The following is a 13,869-nucleotide window of genomic DNA, read 5'->3' on the forward strand; positions in this document are numbered from 1 at the left end:
ACCATGTGATGGTTTGAGCTTGCGACTGTGGACAGCTGGTGTTACAGGCCAGTTTGACATGCCACCTGTCTTCAGTCTTTTGAACATGAACTTCTGTTGGGAGAGAATAAAAAAACAAACTGCTTCTCACCACTTCATGACACGTAAATCGAGATTGGCTAATAACTTGAGTGAGCAAATAGTTACTGGATAATCCCTGCAACTTAATGAAGAGTGAAAGTCCATCCATGCTTTCTTTAGATAGATAGTTAGATAGATAGATTACTTTATTCATCTCCGAAGGGAAATTAAGTCGTCATAGCAGCCGGTACATTTGAATACAATAAAATACAATAGAATAGAATAAAAATATTGAGGTAGAAAGAATAAAAACAGAAACACAAGATAAATAGGTAGATAAGGTGCAGTGGCAAGATGATGGTAACAGTACTGATGATATGCTGGTAATTTTATTGTTAGACAGTATATAAAAATAGTACAGTATATATAGTATATAAATATAACATTATACATGATAGTAATTATACCAATATAATAGCAGTATATAGTAATAATAATAATGGTAGCAACAGTATATATAATAATAGTAAATATAATAATAATAATTATAACACGTACACATGTATAAATATGTGTATATAGACTTATATATACAAATAATATACAAAGAGTATGATATAATATGATATGATATATAGTAGAGGTATAAATATAAGTATTTGACTATAAAATATATAATATAATATACTATGACTGTGAGAATATGTAGACAGAGTGTGCAAAAGACAATATTATTGTATAAATGATATATAATATCAATATGGTTTATATTAACACATATCACATATGATGTGAAGTAAGTGTTCCAGTATATGGAGCGGAGTGTTGTACAGGGTACACAGTTGAAGGAGACAGGTACATTTAGTGCAGTTCTGTGATGGTGGGTCTGATAGAGGTAGATGAGTTGTACAGTCTTATTGCGGTTGGGAGGAACAATTTCCTGTATCGTTCCTTAGAGCAGCGGGGTTGAATGAGTCTGTGGCTGAAGCTGCTCCTTAGCTTGTCCAGTGTTTTGTGGAGGGGGTGAGAGGGATTGTCCATGATTGCCAGCAGTTTTGCTAGCATCCTGTCCTCCACCACCTCCTCCAGGGTGACAAGCTTAGAGCCAACCACAGACTCTGCCTTCCTAATCAGATTTTTCAGTCTGTTGGCGTCCTTTGCCTTGATGCCCGCACCCCAGGACACCACAGCAAAGAAGATGGTGCTCGCCACAACAGACTTATAGAACATCTGCAGCATCTTGTTGCAGACATTGAAGGACCTGAGCCTCCTCAGGAAGTAAAGCCGGCTCAGGCCCTTCCTGTAGACGGCCTCTGTGTTGGTGGACCAGTCCAGTTTATTGTCCAGTGTGACACCCAGGTACTTGTATGCAGGTACCACCTCCACATCCGTCCCATTGATGCAGACAGGAGAGGGCAGGGGCTTGTTCCTCCTGAAGTCCACCACCATCTCCCTCGTCTTCGCCACGTTGAACTGCATGCAGTTCTCCCCACACCACTTCACAAAGCGGTCAACCAGGTCCCTGTACTCAGCCTCCCCTCCGCCCTCAACACACCCCATAATGGCCGTGTCATCAGAGAACTTCTGCAGATGACACGTCTCTGTGCAGTGCTTAAAGTCAGCAGTGTATATGGTGAAGAGGAAGGGGGACAGTACAGTTCCCTGGGGGGCCCCGATGTTACTGATCAGACGATCAGACACACAGTTCTGTAATCTCACAAACTGTGGTCTGCCCGTCAGATAGTCATCGACCCAGTTAATGAGGGGAGCACTCACCTGCGTGCCCTCCAGTTTGGCCTTCAGCAGTCTGGGCTGGATGGTGTTGAAGGTGCTGGAGAAGTCGAAAAACATGATCCGGACTGAGGTGTTGGGTCTGTCCAGGGAGGAGTAAGCCTTCTGCAGCAGGTAGATGATTGCATTATCAACCCCAACATGGGGCTGATACGCAAACTGCAGGGGGTCTTGTGATGGGCGCACCAGCGGTCTGAGGTGGGCCAGGACCAGTCTTTCCATGACCTTCATGATGTGAGAGGTCAGTGCCACCGGCCTGTAGTCCTCCAGTGCAGCAGGACGTCCTTGTTTGGGCACTGGGCTTAAACTTAGTCTTCTACATCCTCCGTTTAAGCCCCACTCTGCAGCCCCGCCGTCTCCTCTTCAGCTCCTCCGGGATGGTGGGTCTCTCTCCGGCCAAGAGGGTGGTGTGCCTCATGGCCATCAGCTGGTCGCGGGTGTAAACAATGCCGGCGTGTGTTGCAGGCATTCTCCCAGTGATCCGAAAAGACCGAAGTGCGGTTAAAAGTTATAAAAAGTGTCCAATCAGTTGCAAAAGCATCTCGCCATTGTGCGGTACGAAGATGCAAAGAGCAGTGCAAAAAATAAATATTAAGAAACAAACAGCAAACGTAATAAAAACACAAAAAAACGACAGTAGTACCAGGAGCTGCTACGACAGGCACCCGTTAGTACGGCACCATTTTTGTACACATACACACACGCACGCTTCCATTCTTTATCAATTCATGCCTAACCTTCACCCAACCAGAATTCATATCTCATGGTCCCTAACCAGGACCTCAGTATGACCGGGCTTCAACATGTAAGGTAACTGACGATCGCTGGTGAAACGCTGTAGATCTTTTAAATTGTGAAAACATTATTTAAAGGACCCATCGTTTGCCCATTTTACCACAGTTGATATGGTTCTTTGGGGTCTTAATGAAATGTCTGTAACGTATATTAGTCAAAATACCACAAGGATCATTTAAAACAGAACCTTTTTACCCTGTCTAAAACAGCCCTCCTCAGATTGACCTGTTTTGAGTGCCCCCCCCTCCCCCTCCCCTCCTCCCTCCTTCACGAGATACAAGCGCCCAGATTTTTAGCTATCCATTACCTCTGTAGAAATATTGTTATTGGAGACGAAGATACAATCTTGCAACCATATCTAACCGGGCCGGTGGAGCCGGGCCGTCTCTACCCGGAGCCGGTGAGATGATGGTGGGGGGTGGTCCAAGGCCATGTAGCGAGACTCCGTACATGGGCATGGTGTGACTATGACGTAGTTTTTCGCTCGTAATCCCATTCAACGCACTCTAGCGTATCGTTTCTGACATAGAGGAACCACAAAAAATCGTGGGAGTTTTTTGGGACAGTAGACATGCCAGATACCCAAATTAAAGTGTAGAAGCACTACAAAAGTGGAATTTTCACAATATGTCCCCTTTAAAGGATTTAGACGTATGGGGTTGGGAGTGTGTTTGCATGTATTTATTTGTGAAACTTCACCTCTGGGATATGTGATGGAGTACGGCTCATCTTCTGGTCTCTGCTGATTTAAGCACATTCTGCCTTTAGCATAGGTCACAGTGAAGCAGGCTGATGTGAGAGAATCTGGACAAAAGAAAAACGACATTCTGTGGTGAACAGTTTTTCACAAGCTTAACAATTCAAGGCAGCAGGATACGGAGCCACATGTTGTCACTCACCCACTGAGACTTCAGGGGCTCTGAGATGCTCGTAGCCTTTGACAGCACAGGAGTATGTGACTGATTCCTCGCTGCTGATTAGCTCCTGGTACCAAGGAGACAAGTCCTCATAGAGAAACTCTGTGTTCTTGTACCAGATATAGACCACAGGTCTTTCAGTCAGAGGACAACTGCTGCTGCACATCAGTGACACTGTCTTTTCTCCTGTGGCAGGAAACACCTTCACCTGCAGGTCTGAGAGGATGTTGAATAAAACAAGAATTAATGCACTGATGTTATTTCACAGTAATAAATTAATAATAAATAACTGAACCACTGTACCTGCAACAAGGAGCTGAATGACTCTCCCCTGACATTTAGTTTGTGTTTCATTAACCTCACTACAACAGTAAGTGTTTGTATCACTCTCTCTCAGATCATTGATCGTCATAGTGAAGTTGCTCTCTTCAGATATGTTCACATATTTTCCATCAACGATCTGATCTGGAACCTTCTTGTTGCTCTCCCATCGAACAGTGAACCATTTCATACTTGATGTGGGAAGTTGAGCTGAGCAGTGTAGATCCACTGATGAACCTTTTAAGGCACAGATGCTGTTTGCTCCAACCCCTTTAACAGAAAAGCATTTTTATCATTCTAACTTAGAAGATAAATTGTACATTAATTGTTTTTGTAAATACTGATTTGCTGTAATATATGTGAAGAGAAGAATATGAGAAAACATTTATTGTGTCATCTTTTTTTCTTCAAATCAATCTACAATTGACTAATATGCTGATAAACATTTAAATTTCTTACGGTTCAGTTACGATTCACCGTTACTTTTGTAGAAATAAAGGGTCATTCTTACCTGAGATGTACAGGAACAAACCCATGAACACACATTCAGCTCCTATCGACAACATGGCCAGTGTTGTCTTCAGCTTCTCAACAGAAAGTATGACTTTGAATGTAAGCTCATCAAAAATTTAAACTTTGAATGGTAAAAATCTATCACAGAGAAAAAGAAAGACTGAAGTCATATTGGTCTGCTTGTCTGTGTGAGACCGTTTATCAGATCTCAACTTTTAAAAAACTGTTTCTTCGTTATCTTTAGTTTAAAAAAAGGTTTTATGCATTTCCTGTGTTATGTGACTTGCCTGGTAAAGTTTTAGATGATATCTTTTGGGCTTCTAGATACTGACAGTAATCTCTTTAAAGTTTTGCCTTGCAGCAATGTTCTCACAACTTAAAAACCATGTACATGACTTTGTAACCACAACTCACAAGTTTCATTTGTCAGCAGCAATAGTCTCTTAATAATCATGGAAGTGTATTGGATGTAACATAATTAACCTAGAGTTACATCTCCCAGTCCATACCTCCACCAGGGCTAATAAGTATTATGTAATATGTCAAAGCAGCGTTTCCAGTTAATTCTCCAGACGGTGGCGGCCACCAGATTATAGTTAGTTCCACCACATTTTCATAAGCCACCAAACCATTTTCATGCTTCTCTTATTATTATAACATGGAATCTCTAGATTGGTGTTTTTCCACATTGCTGTATTGTATCGTTTTGTGTCGTGCAATTTGCAGCACTATTTGCCATGTGCTTGCACTATCATCCCTAAAGTTTTTACCATCCACGCAGTCAGTCAGACCTCAGATTCAGCTGCAGTTTGTGCTTGTTTGCTGTCACTTGGAATTAACCATATACGCATTGAATTAAGTTTGTGGGAGACTTCCTGTGTGTATTCTTCCTAAGGCCACGTCCCACCCCTCCACAAAATTACATGGTGTCAGTTCAGTGGTTTTTGTGTAATCCTGCTAATTTACAAACTCAAACACTGATGATTTGTGGCGTTTATTCGTTGACAGTTTTATTGTTGTTTCTATTTATATTTTGAAAATTAGAAGGTTTAAGGTTTTTTGTTTTAGCTTTCCGGAAAAATTTCCAAAAATTTGGAATAAAAATATTTTTTACACTTCCTATCTTTCGTTGTTTTTTGAATTATAACATAATGTCGACGAACTCTGTTTTAGGGACAAGCAGAGAATGTTGTCCATGCTAATGATGATATTTTGCACTTGAAAATGTTCCTCTGTGTTTGGGCCTCTCATCTAAATGCAAACGACATTTTAACTCAGTATTACAGAGAGTTTTACAAACTCCTTCCAATACTGCCGATTTTTCCAGAAACTGGTTTCTGTTTATCCGTGTTTGAAAACAAAACAAAATAAATTGGGAAACGATGATGTCACAGTTTACTTCACACGTGCAGACTTTTGCATTGTGTAATGAGCATACACTAGAAACAACAACAACAATGGCAGCTGTTTACCAGTTTCAGTAGTTTTGTTAGCAGTTCTTGGTCCAGTTACACGTTCACAGCTAAATGTAGCAGCACAGCTCCACATTTCAAACATTGACCGGAGCTTGACTTGACCAATTTGACTTGGAACACATTATTCTTCTCTGGTGTTTGGTGAATTGTGGATCACAGACTTTTCCGCCACCTACTGGCCCAGCAAGCTCGTTTGAGAGTTTGTTGTCTGCAGTAGTTTAGACTAGGCCTTTGTCTGAAGTGATGTACTAATTTTAGAGTTCCACTAACAGGCCAGTTTGCCTGAAAGAGGAAATAGAAATGCATTTGTTGACTTGTGGTCAATCATGTTGCAATACAAAAACACATGTGAAAAAAACATTTATTAAAATATATATTTTTAGTTCTCATTTTCGTCACAAGACTCTTTAATTACATTCAGCATAGCAGGTAACATGTTAAGTTAATGTCATTACAATCAAAGTAGCCTATTAACACAAACATATCAAATAAAGAACATGGTCTTAGGTAGCTTTTAATTCTGAGATGTCACAAAGTCTGAATCACTTGTAATAATAGATGTTTACTCAGGTGTTGTTTTGGGTGTAAAGCTGACAACATCATAGGGGCTTTGCTCTTCTTCTTGGGGCTGATGTGTCTGGATCTGTGAGTAGAGAGCATCTCTGTTGTTGGGGAGATGGACGCTGCTATAGAGAATATCATCCTCCTCTACTGGTTGAGCTGAGATGTCGTCGTACACATGATCTGGGCTTATCTGATGAAAAGACAAGAGAAACATCTTTATTTACTATTTCTTTGTATTTAAAATTCTCTTGATGAAATTAACAAATTCCAAACCGAGGTCAAATGAATAGGATGGTTCAATATAGCTGCATTTGCCTGGAATAACTCTTGATGTATATTAAATTAAAAACTGAATTGTACTGAGAAAATTAAACATGATTTATGTACAGTATTGTAAAATATAACATTCATGGAAAATTTGGGACAGTGCATCTCTGTTTCATTAGAACAATGGTTGAAGCTGCTGTTTGGACTCAGTTGAACTCTCTGAAGAGATGAGGACGTTTGTCTAATGGAAGAAACTGTTAAAATGCTCTGCTTTACCTCCTCCAAGTTGACAGAGGTTTCAGTTCTAGGAGACTGGATGGAAGTCTTCTTTCTTCTAGAGAGTGAAATGAATAGGTGAAGCCAGGTTAGTGTGAAAGAGAATGTGAAAGTCATTGTTTTGAAGCAGAGCACAGTGATGCTCACCTGATCCACAAGAAGATGGAGGTGGGTATTACAACCAGGAGAAGAACAACGATTCCTATGGCTGCTTGACTCCATTTTCTTCCCGTGTGGACAGTGAGCATCTTTTGATGAGAGCTCTTTTGGAGCATTTTAACTTTGCAGGAGTAGTTTCCTTCATGTTCACTGCTGACGGGGTCTAGAACCAGGTACTTGCTTTGTGTTTTTGTCAGATTCAGAGGTTGATTGTTCAAGTACCAAATGTAGTTCATGTTGTCCGTCAGAGGACAACTGGTTCTGCAGGTCAGCGTGACTCTCTGCCCCTCGGTCACCTCCTCAGAAGGACTAAACTTCACTCTCAGATCTGAAAGATGAGATTGGTCAGTTGATAAAGACGTTCCTGAACAAGTGTCTTCTAAAACAACCCAAATAAGCAAGAAGGGTAAATGTTATTAGTTTGTTGAATTAGTTGCCTTATTTTTATCAATAGTAACTCTCTATAGAAAGTATGCATGTATTTAATCTAAATACTGAACCTACCTGTGACGACCAAAGTCACCCCAGGAGCAGCCGCCCATTTCCTTGCATCACTTCCTATTCTGAATATGTATTCTGCTGAGTCATTCTTCTTCAGTTTATTGATTGTCAAGATGGTGCTGTTCATCAGTTCATGAAACTTAATACGATCTGTATTCGTTATCAGTTCTTCACCAGCCGCCATATCACTTCTCCAATCCTTATACCACAATAAAGAATTCGCTTGCTGGTTCTTTGGATAAGAGTATTCACTGGAGATGTTCACTGAGGAACCTTGCAGAGCACAGATCCTCCTGTTGACATAATTCACTGTGATGCAGTTTAGATCCTGAATACCTGAAAGAGAGATTTTAAACAAAATCATTTCATTACATATCATTTAGCTGACGCTTTTGTCCAAAGCGACTAAAATCTTTAGTACACTCAACATGTTATGAGGGGCCATTTAGGGGTTCAGGATCTTGCCAAGGAAACTTTGGCATGCATATGGCGAAGAGTGGGAATTGAACTGGCAACCTTCTTGTTGGAGATCGGCAACTCTACCCCCTTGGCCACACCGCCCCAAATCATCAAACAGTTTATCTTTATCCATTTTACAGGCTCTTGACTCAAAGCTTTTATGAATTATAACAGAGCAATAACATAATAATATATAAATATACTTACAAACTTCATCTGAGATCAAGTGCTCTACAGCACAGGAGTAAGAGTCAGGAGAGGTGATGGGAACTGATCGTGGTGCCTGCTCCAATCGTCTGTTTCTGTACCGTGTGATGGTTTGAGCTTCAGTCTGTGGACAGCTGGTGTTACAGGCCAGTTTGGAATGCCATTTGTCTTCAGTCTTTTGAACATGAACTTGTATTTCTGTTGAGAGAGAATAAAAAACAACAAACTGCTTCCAATACTTCATCTATGACACGTTAATCGAGATGGGCTAATAACTTGAGCGACCAAATAGTTACTGGATAATCCCTGCCACGTCATGATGAGTGAAAATCCATCCATGCTTTCTTTAGTTAATTTGTACACATACACACACACACGTTTCCATTCTTGATCGATTCCTGCCTAACCTAAACCCAACCAGAACTCATATCTCATGGTCCCTAACCAGGACCTCAGTATGACCGGGCTTCAACGTGTAAGGTAACTAACGATCTCTGGTGAAACACTGTAGATCTTTTAAATTGTGAAAACATTATTTAAAGGATTTAGACGTATGGGGAGTGTGTTTTTGTGTAGTTATTTGTGAAACTTCACCTCTGGGATATGTGATGGAGCACGGCTCATCTTCTGGTCTCTGCTGATTTGAGCACATTCTGCCTTTAGCATAGGTCACAGTGAAGCAGGCTGATGTGAGAGAAGCTGGACAAAAGAAAAACGACATTCTGTGGTGAACAGTTTTTCACAACTTTACAATTCAAGGCAGCAGGATACGGAGCCACATGTTGTCACTCACCCACTGAGACTTCAGGGGCTCTGAGATGCTCGTAGCCTTTGACAGCACAGGAGTATGTGACTGATTCCTCGCTGCTGATTAGCTCCTGGTACCAAGGAGACAAGTCCTTATAGAGAAACTCTGTGTTCTTGTACCAGATATAGACCACAGGTCTTTCAGTCAGAGGACAACTGCTGCTGCACATCAGTGACACTCTCTGTTCTCCTGTGGCAGGAAACACCTTCACCTGCAGGTCTGAGAGGATGTTGAATAAAACAAGAATTAATGCACTGATGTTATTTTCACAGCAACAAATTAAAAATAAATAACTGAACCACTGTACCTGCAACAAGGAGCTGAATGACTCCACCCTGGCATCTGTCATTAACGTCACTACAACAGTAAAAGTTTTTATCACTCTCTCTCAGATCATTGATCGTCATAGTGAAGTTGCTCTCTTCAGAAAAGTTCACATGTTTTCCGTCTGCAACGATCTGATCTGGAACCTTCTTGTTTCCCTCCCCGCGAACAGTGAACCATTTCATGCTTGATGTGGGACGTTGAGCTGAGCAGTGTAGATCCACTGATGAACCTTTTAAGGCACAGATGCTGTTTGCTCCAACCCCTTTAACAGAAAAGCATTTTTATAGTTCTTTACTTCTAGAAGATAAATTGTTTTCTTGAAATCAATCTACAATTGACTAATATGCTGTTAAACATTTAAAATTTCATCAGTTCTGATTCACAGTTAGTGTTGTAGAAATAAACGATCATTCTTACCTGACATGTACAGGAACAAACCCATGAACACACATTCAGCTCCTGTAGACAACATGGCCAGTGTTGTCTTCAGCTTCTCAACAGGAAGTATGACTTTTTATGAAAGCTCATAACATTTTTTAACTTTAAATTGTAAAAGTCTTTCACAGAGAAAATGAAAGACTGAAGTCAGAATGGTCTGCTTGTCTGTGTGATACGGTTTTTCAGATCTCAACTTGGAAAAAAATCACTTCCTCATAAAAAGAGTTCTATGCATTTCCTGTTCTGTGACTCGCCTGCAAACGTGTTAGATTGTGTAACTGTGGCTTCTAGATACTGACAGTAACGTCAGTAAAACTTTGTCTTGCAGCAATGTTCTCACAACTTAAACACAATGTACATGACGTCACAACCACAAACTCACAAGTTTCATTTGTGAGCAGCAATAGTCTCTTAATAATCATGGAAGTGTATTGGATGTAACATAATAAACCTAGAGTTCCATCTCCCATTGTCTTTAAACAAGTTTCTTAGCTGTTGCGAACATGAAACATATTTTAAACTAGAATGTTGCTCTGACAGTCCATAACTCCACCAAGGCTAATGCGTATTGTGTAATATGTCGAAGCAGCGTCTTTCCATTTTTGCATTGTGTCGTTTTGTGTCGTGCAATTTGCAGCACTATTTGCCATGTGTTTGCACTATCATCCCTAAAGTTTTTACCATCCATGCAGTGAATTCATCGGAGTTGTGTGCTTGTTGATCAGTCACTTGGAATATACTAGCACCATATATTGAATAGATTTTGTGGGACACTTGCTGTGTGTATTCTCGCTTTGGCCACGTCCCACCCCTCCACAAAATGTCATGGCTATCAGTTCATTTGCAGAGGTAAATAACTTTAGGCTTCCTTTGCTGTAGTGCTAAAACAGTGCTAGGACCCAGGTATTGTGCAGGCAGGCAAATATCTGCATCTGTTTGTACAATTTATCCGGTTCACATGTCAAATCCATATTTCAAGGTGCACTCTAATCTAATCAAGAGGCCAAACGATAACATCTCGACTTAAATTGAAGTTTGATAATGTCACAGTGATTTCTCAGAATCCGTTTCAAAAAGAGCTTTATGTCAACACACATATTGTGCTTTGAACCTCTAGGGCTCTCTGTTTTATGACCATAAAGGCTTTCAAATATCATAGACAGAGATAATTTTATTTGTTGAACCTGTGTTTATGGGATAAAAGCAACATTCACGCTGTATGACACTTCATAAAAATGACATGATGAACGTATTATGCATTGAGCCGACATAGAGGAAAGTTCCACCATCAGCTCTTTAGCTGCTAAATGCAAAGCTACGCTAATGAGTATTTGGGGCCGAGTAGATAAAACAAAATCACGATATTTACATGGACAGCAATAATCTGACTATTGACCCTATTATTAACAAGACATTGCACGCTAAAAGATTATTCCATTCCAGCAAAGTGTGACTATGTTTGAAGGAAATGCTGTTGTTACCTTCTCAGTAGCTGAGGTGCTGTCACACAGGAACAACCTCCCTCTCTGTTCCACTCTCTCTTTCCTGCTACAATCACACAAAGTCCACGTCAACGTCCTGAGTTAACACAACGCTTCCTCCTCCATCTGGAAGCCAGCTTGGCCTTCAGAGGACTGCCATGATGTCATCTAACTGTGAGTGTGTGTGTCACATGTTAACACACACAAACACGGGGTAAACACTATCTCCGTTACTTCCCTCCATTACCCCTCTTTAGACAGCATAGCATTGTCTACGAGCCAAAATGACCACATCAGCAGCCCTCAGAATACACCCCACATCCTTCGCTCTCAACCCGGTGACAATGAGGGAGAAATCCTTCTTTTGGAAGAGGAGAGGGGGGATTTCTCCTCTCTCCAGTTCCCAGCGTGGTAATAACGCCTGTGAGAGCTTTACTAATTGGCCTCTCAGTCTTTTGAAAGAGCAGCGAAAGAGCCCAGCAAGCGAGTGTGAGAGGGGTTGAAAATGAGAGAGAGAGAGAGAGAGAGAGAGAGAGAGAGAGAGAGAGAGAGAGAGAGAGAGAGAGAGAGAGAGAGAGAGAGAGAGAGAGAGAGAGAGAGAGAGAGAGAGAGAGAGAGAGAGAGAGAGAGAGAGAGAGAGTCTGGTGTTTGTGCATGTGTTTGTGCATATGTGGTTTCCCCAAGTGTGTATGTATAGCATGTGTGTGGTCAGGTGAATTTGTGAATATAAGGCGTTTCCTGTTCAACTGTGTTATTATGTAGGCTAATCATGTTTGCCTGTGTGTACTTCTGTATGTGTGTGTGTTTGTGTGTTTGTATGTGTGTATGTGTGTTACTATGTAGGCTATGCCTGTTTGCCTGTGTACTTCTGTCTGTGTGTGTGTGTGTGTTGTTATGTAGGCTAATCATGTTTGCCTGTGTGTACTTCTGTATGTGTGTGTGTGTGTGTGTGTGCTTGTGCGTGCGTGTTACTATATAGGCTATGCATGAAGTTTTCCAGTGTGTTTTCCACTGTGTACTTCTGTGTGTGTGTGTGCGTGTGTGTGTCCATTACTATGTAGGCTATGCATGAAGTGGGCCAGTGTGTACTTGTGTGTGTGTGTGTGTGTGTGTGTGTGTGTGTCCATTACTATGTAGACTATGCATGAAGTGGGCCAGTGTGTACTTCTGTGTGTGTGTGTTTGTATGTGTGTATGTGTGTTACTATATAGGCTATGCCTGTGTGTGTGTGTGTGTGTGTTATTATGTAGGCTAATCATGTTTGCCTGTGTGTACTTCTGTATGTGTGTTTGTGTGTGTGTGTGTGTGCGTGTGCGTGCGTGTTGCTATATAGGCTATGCATGAAGTTTTCCAGTGTGTTTTCCACTGTGTACTTCTGTGTGTGTGTGTGTGTGTGTGTGTGTGCGTGTGTGTGTCCATTACTATGTAGGCTATGCATGAAGTGGGCCAGTGTGTGTGTGTGTGTGTGTGTGTGTGTACGTGTGTGTGTGTGTGTGTGTGTGTGTGTGTGTGTGTGTGGTCAGCGGGGTTCACCAACTCTTCCTGATGACTCATCAGTGGAAAACACAATTAACTCCCTCACTGGCTCCCAATTATTTCCGGAGAGGAGATTAAAATCTTCCAACTGAAACGATGAACAATTGGGGGACGACAAACATTTGATTCAAATGTTCCGTTGGTCAAGTGATCCAGACGCGCCTGTTTTCACACAGTCACAGTTCCCCAGCAGCTGTCAGCTGGACAGCCCTCGCCATCCAAACTAGAGTGGTTTGTGTTTTCTTCTTCTCCTCTTTCCCCAATGCTACCTTATCACATGAATCAATTGGCCAACATTAGAGGGTGAGGTGATAGAATTGGAGGAAGAGGAAAGGGGAAGTGGTGTTAACCTTGTGTTGAACCTGGCTGGAAATGACCAAGTGTCAAAATCACGATCACATGCTTTTCATTCCTCCCACAGACCTGCAGGCTTCATTGGAGAAGACAGATTCTTCATTGGAGAAGACAGATTGCTCATTGATATGTATCTGGACGTTTTCTTGAAATCTTGCAAACGTCAGAGTCAGTTGCTCTGGACATTAGCTGCACCTTTTCCTTCCTACCTCGTTAAACCTGAGGATAATGTCCGAGTGAGCCCATGTTAGATTACAGCAGGAAATGGGCAGATGAAAAAAGTGAAGAATAAAAGTATCTCAGGATGAGAAAGAGGAGAAGAAGGTGATGAAAATGTCAACCTGGAAAGACATTGAGATACGAGAGCTTCTGTTGAGAAACAAAATGCATTGTTGGGATGGAATCCGGATTAACTAAACTACTATAGTGACCGTTGTATTTCTGCCTTTTCCACAACTGTGATCAACATAAACACTGTTCACCATCTCTTCTTCAGTTTATTACAAACAGTGGTGTTTAGCCCAGCAAACATAAGATCCATTTGGCAACGCTGACAAACATTAATTTAAATTAACACTAATTAGTCTCATTAAGCTCTTGAACTCAGGATGAGATTAACC

General features: G+C 41.3%; 2 protein-coding genes across 2 annotated transcripts; both read right to left on the minus strand.

Moving 5' to 3' along the window:
- Positions 1 to 3,152: 3,152 nt before the first annotated feature.
- On the minus strand, positions 3,153 to 6,069 carry LOC128437573 (uncharacterized). Its single transcript, XM_053419800.1, has 6 exons — positions 5,870 to 6,069; positions 4,396 to 4,535; positions 3,867 to 4,154; positions 3,546 to 3,779; positions 3,298 to 3,450; positions 3,153 to 3,166 (listed from the first exon to the last, which is right to left on the minus strand). Exons 2-6 carry the CDS (start codon positions 4,448 to 4,450, stop codon positions 3,153 to 3,155), a joined length of 744 nt encoding a protein of 247 aa, XP_053275775.1. The 5' UTR covers positions 4,451 to 4,535; positions 5,870 to 6,069.
- A 146-nt stretch (positions 6,070 to 6,215) lies between these two features.
- Positions 6,216 to 10,496, minus strand: LOC128437202 (uncharacterized). The gene is made up of 9 exons (XM_053419258.1): positions 9,858 to 10,496; positions 9,421 to 9,702; positions 9,099 to 9,332; positions 8,900 to 9,004; positions 8,306 to 8,503; positions 7,643 to 7,975; positions 7,127 to 7,466; positions 6,980 to 7,037; positions 6,216 to 6,626 (listed from the first exon to the last, which is right to left on the minus strand). Exons 1-9 carry the CDS (start codon positions 9,910 to 9,912, stop codon positions 6,435 to 6,437), a joined length of 1,797 nt encoding a protein of 598 aa, XP_053275233.1. The 5' UTR covers positions 9,913 to 10,496; the 3' UTR covers positions 6,216 to 6,434.
- Between the last annotated feature and the right edge of the window lie 3,373 nt (positions 10,497 to 13,869).

This window comes from Pleuronectes platessa, chromosome 3 (genome assembly GCF_947347685.1).
Source record: "Pleuronectes platessa chromosome 3, fPlePla1.1, whole genome shotgun sequence".
Lineage (NCBI taxonomy): Eukaryota > Metazoa > Chordata > Actinopteri > Pleuronectiformes > Pleuronectidae > Pleuronectes > Pleuronectes platessa.

What these genes read in the sequence shown, in the direction of transcription:
- LOC128437573 (XM_053419800.1), bottom strand. Translation starts at nt 4,450, where the DNA reads ATGTTGTCGATAGGAGCTGAATGTGTGTTCATGGGTTTGTTCCTGTAC. An exon ending in CATTCAGCTCCTTGTTGCAG is followed by an intron (nt 3,780 to 3,866) that starts GTACAGTGGTTC and finishes ACATCCTCTCAG; the next exon opens with ACCTGCAGGTGAAGGTGTTT. An exon ending in AGCCCCTGAAGTCTCAGTGG is followed by an intron (nt 3,451 to 3,545) that starts GTGAGTGACAAC and finishes TCTTTTGTCCAG; the next exon opens with ATTCTCTCACATCAGCCTGC.
- LOC128437202 (XM_053419258.1), bottom strand. Translation starts at nt 9,912, where the DNA reads ATGTTGTCTACAGGAGCTGAATGTGTGTTCATGGGTTTGTTCCTGTAC. An exon ending in CTTGATCTCAGATGAAGTTT is followed by an intron (nt 7,976 to 8,305) that starts GTAAGTATATTT and finishes TCTCTCTTTCAG; the next exon opens with GTATTCAGGATCTAAACTGC. An exon ending in TCCATCTTCTTGTGGATCAG is followed by an intron (nt 7,038 to 7,126) that starts GTGAGCATCACT and finishes TTCACTCTCTAG; the next exon opens with AAGAAAGAAGACTTCCATCC.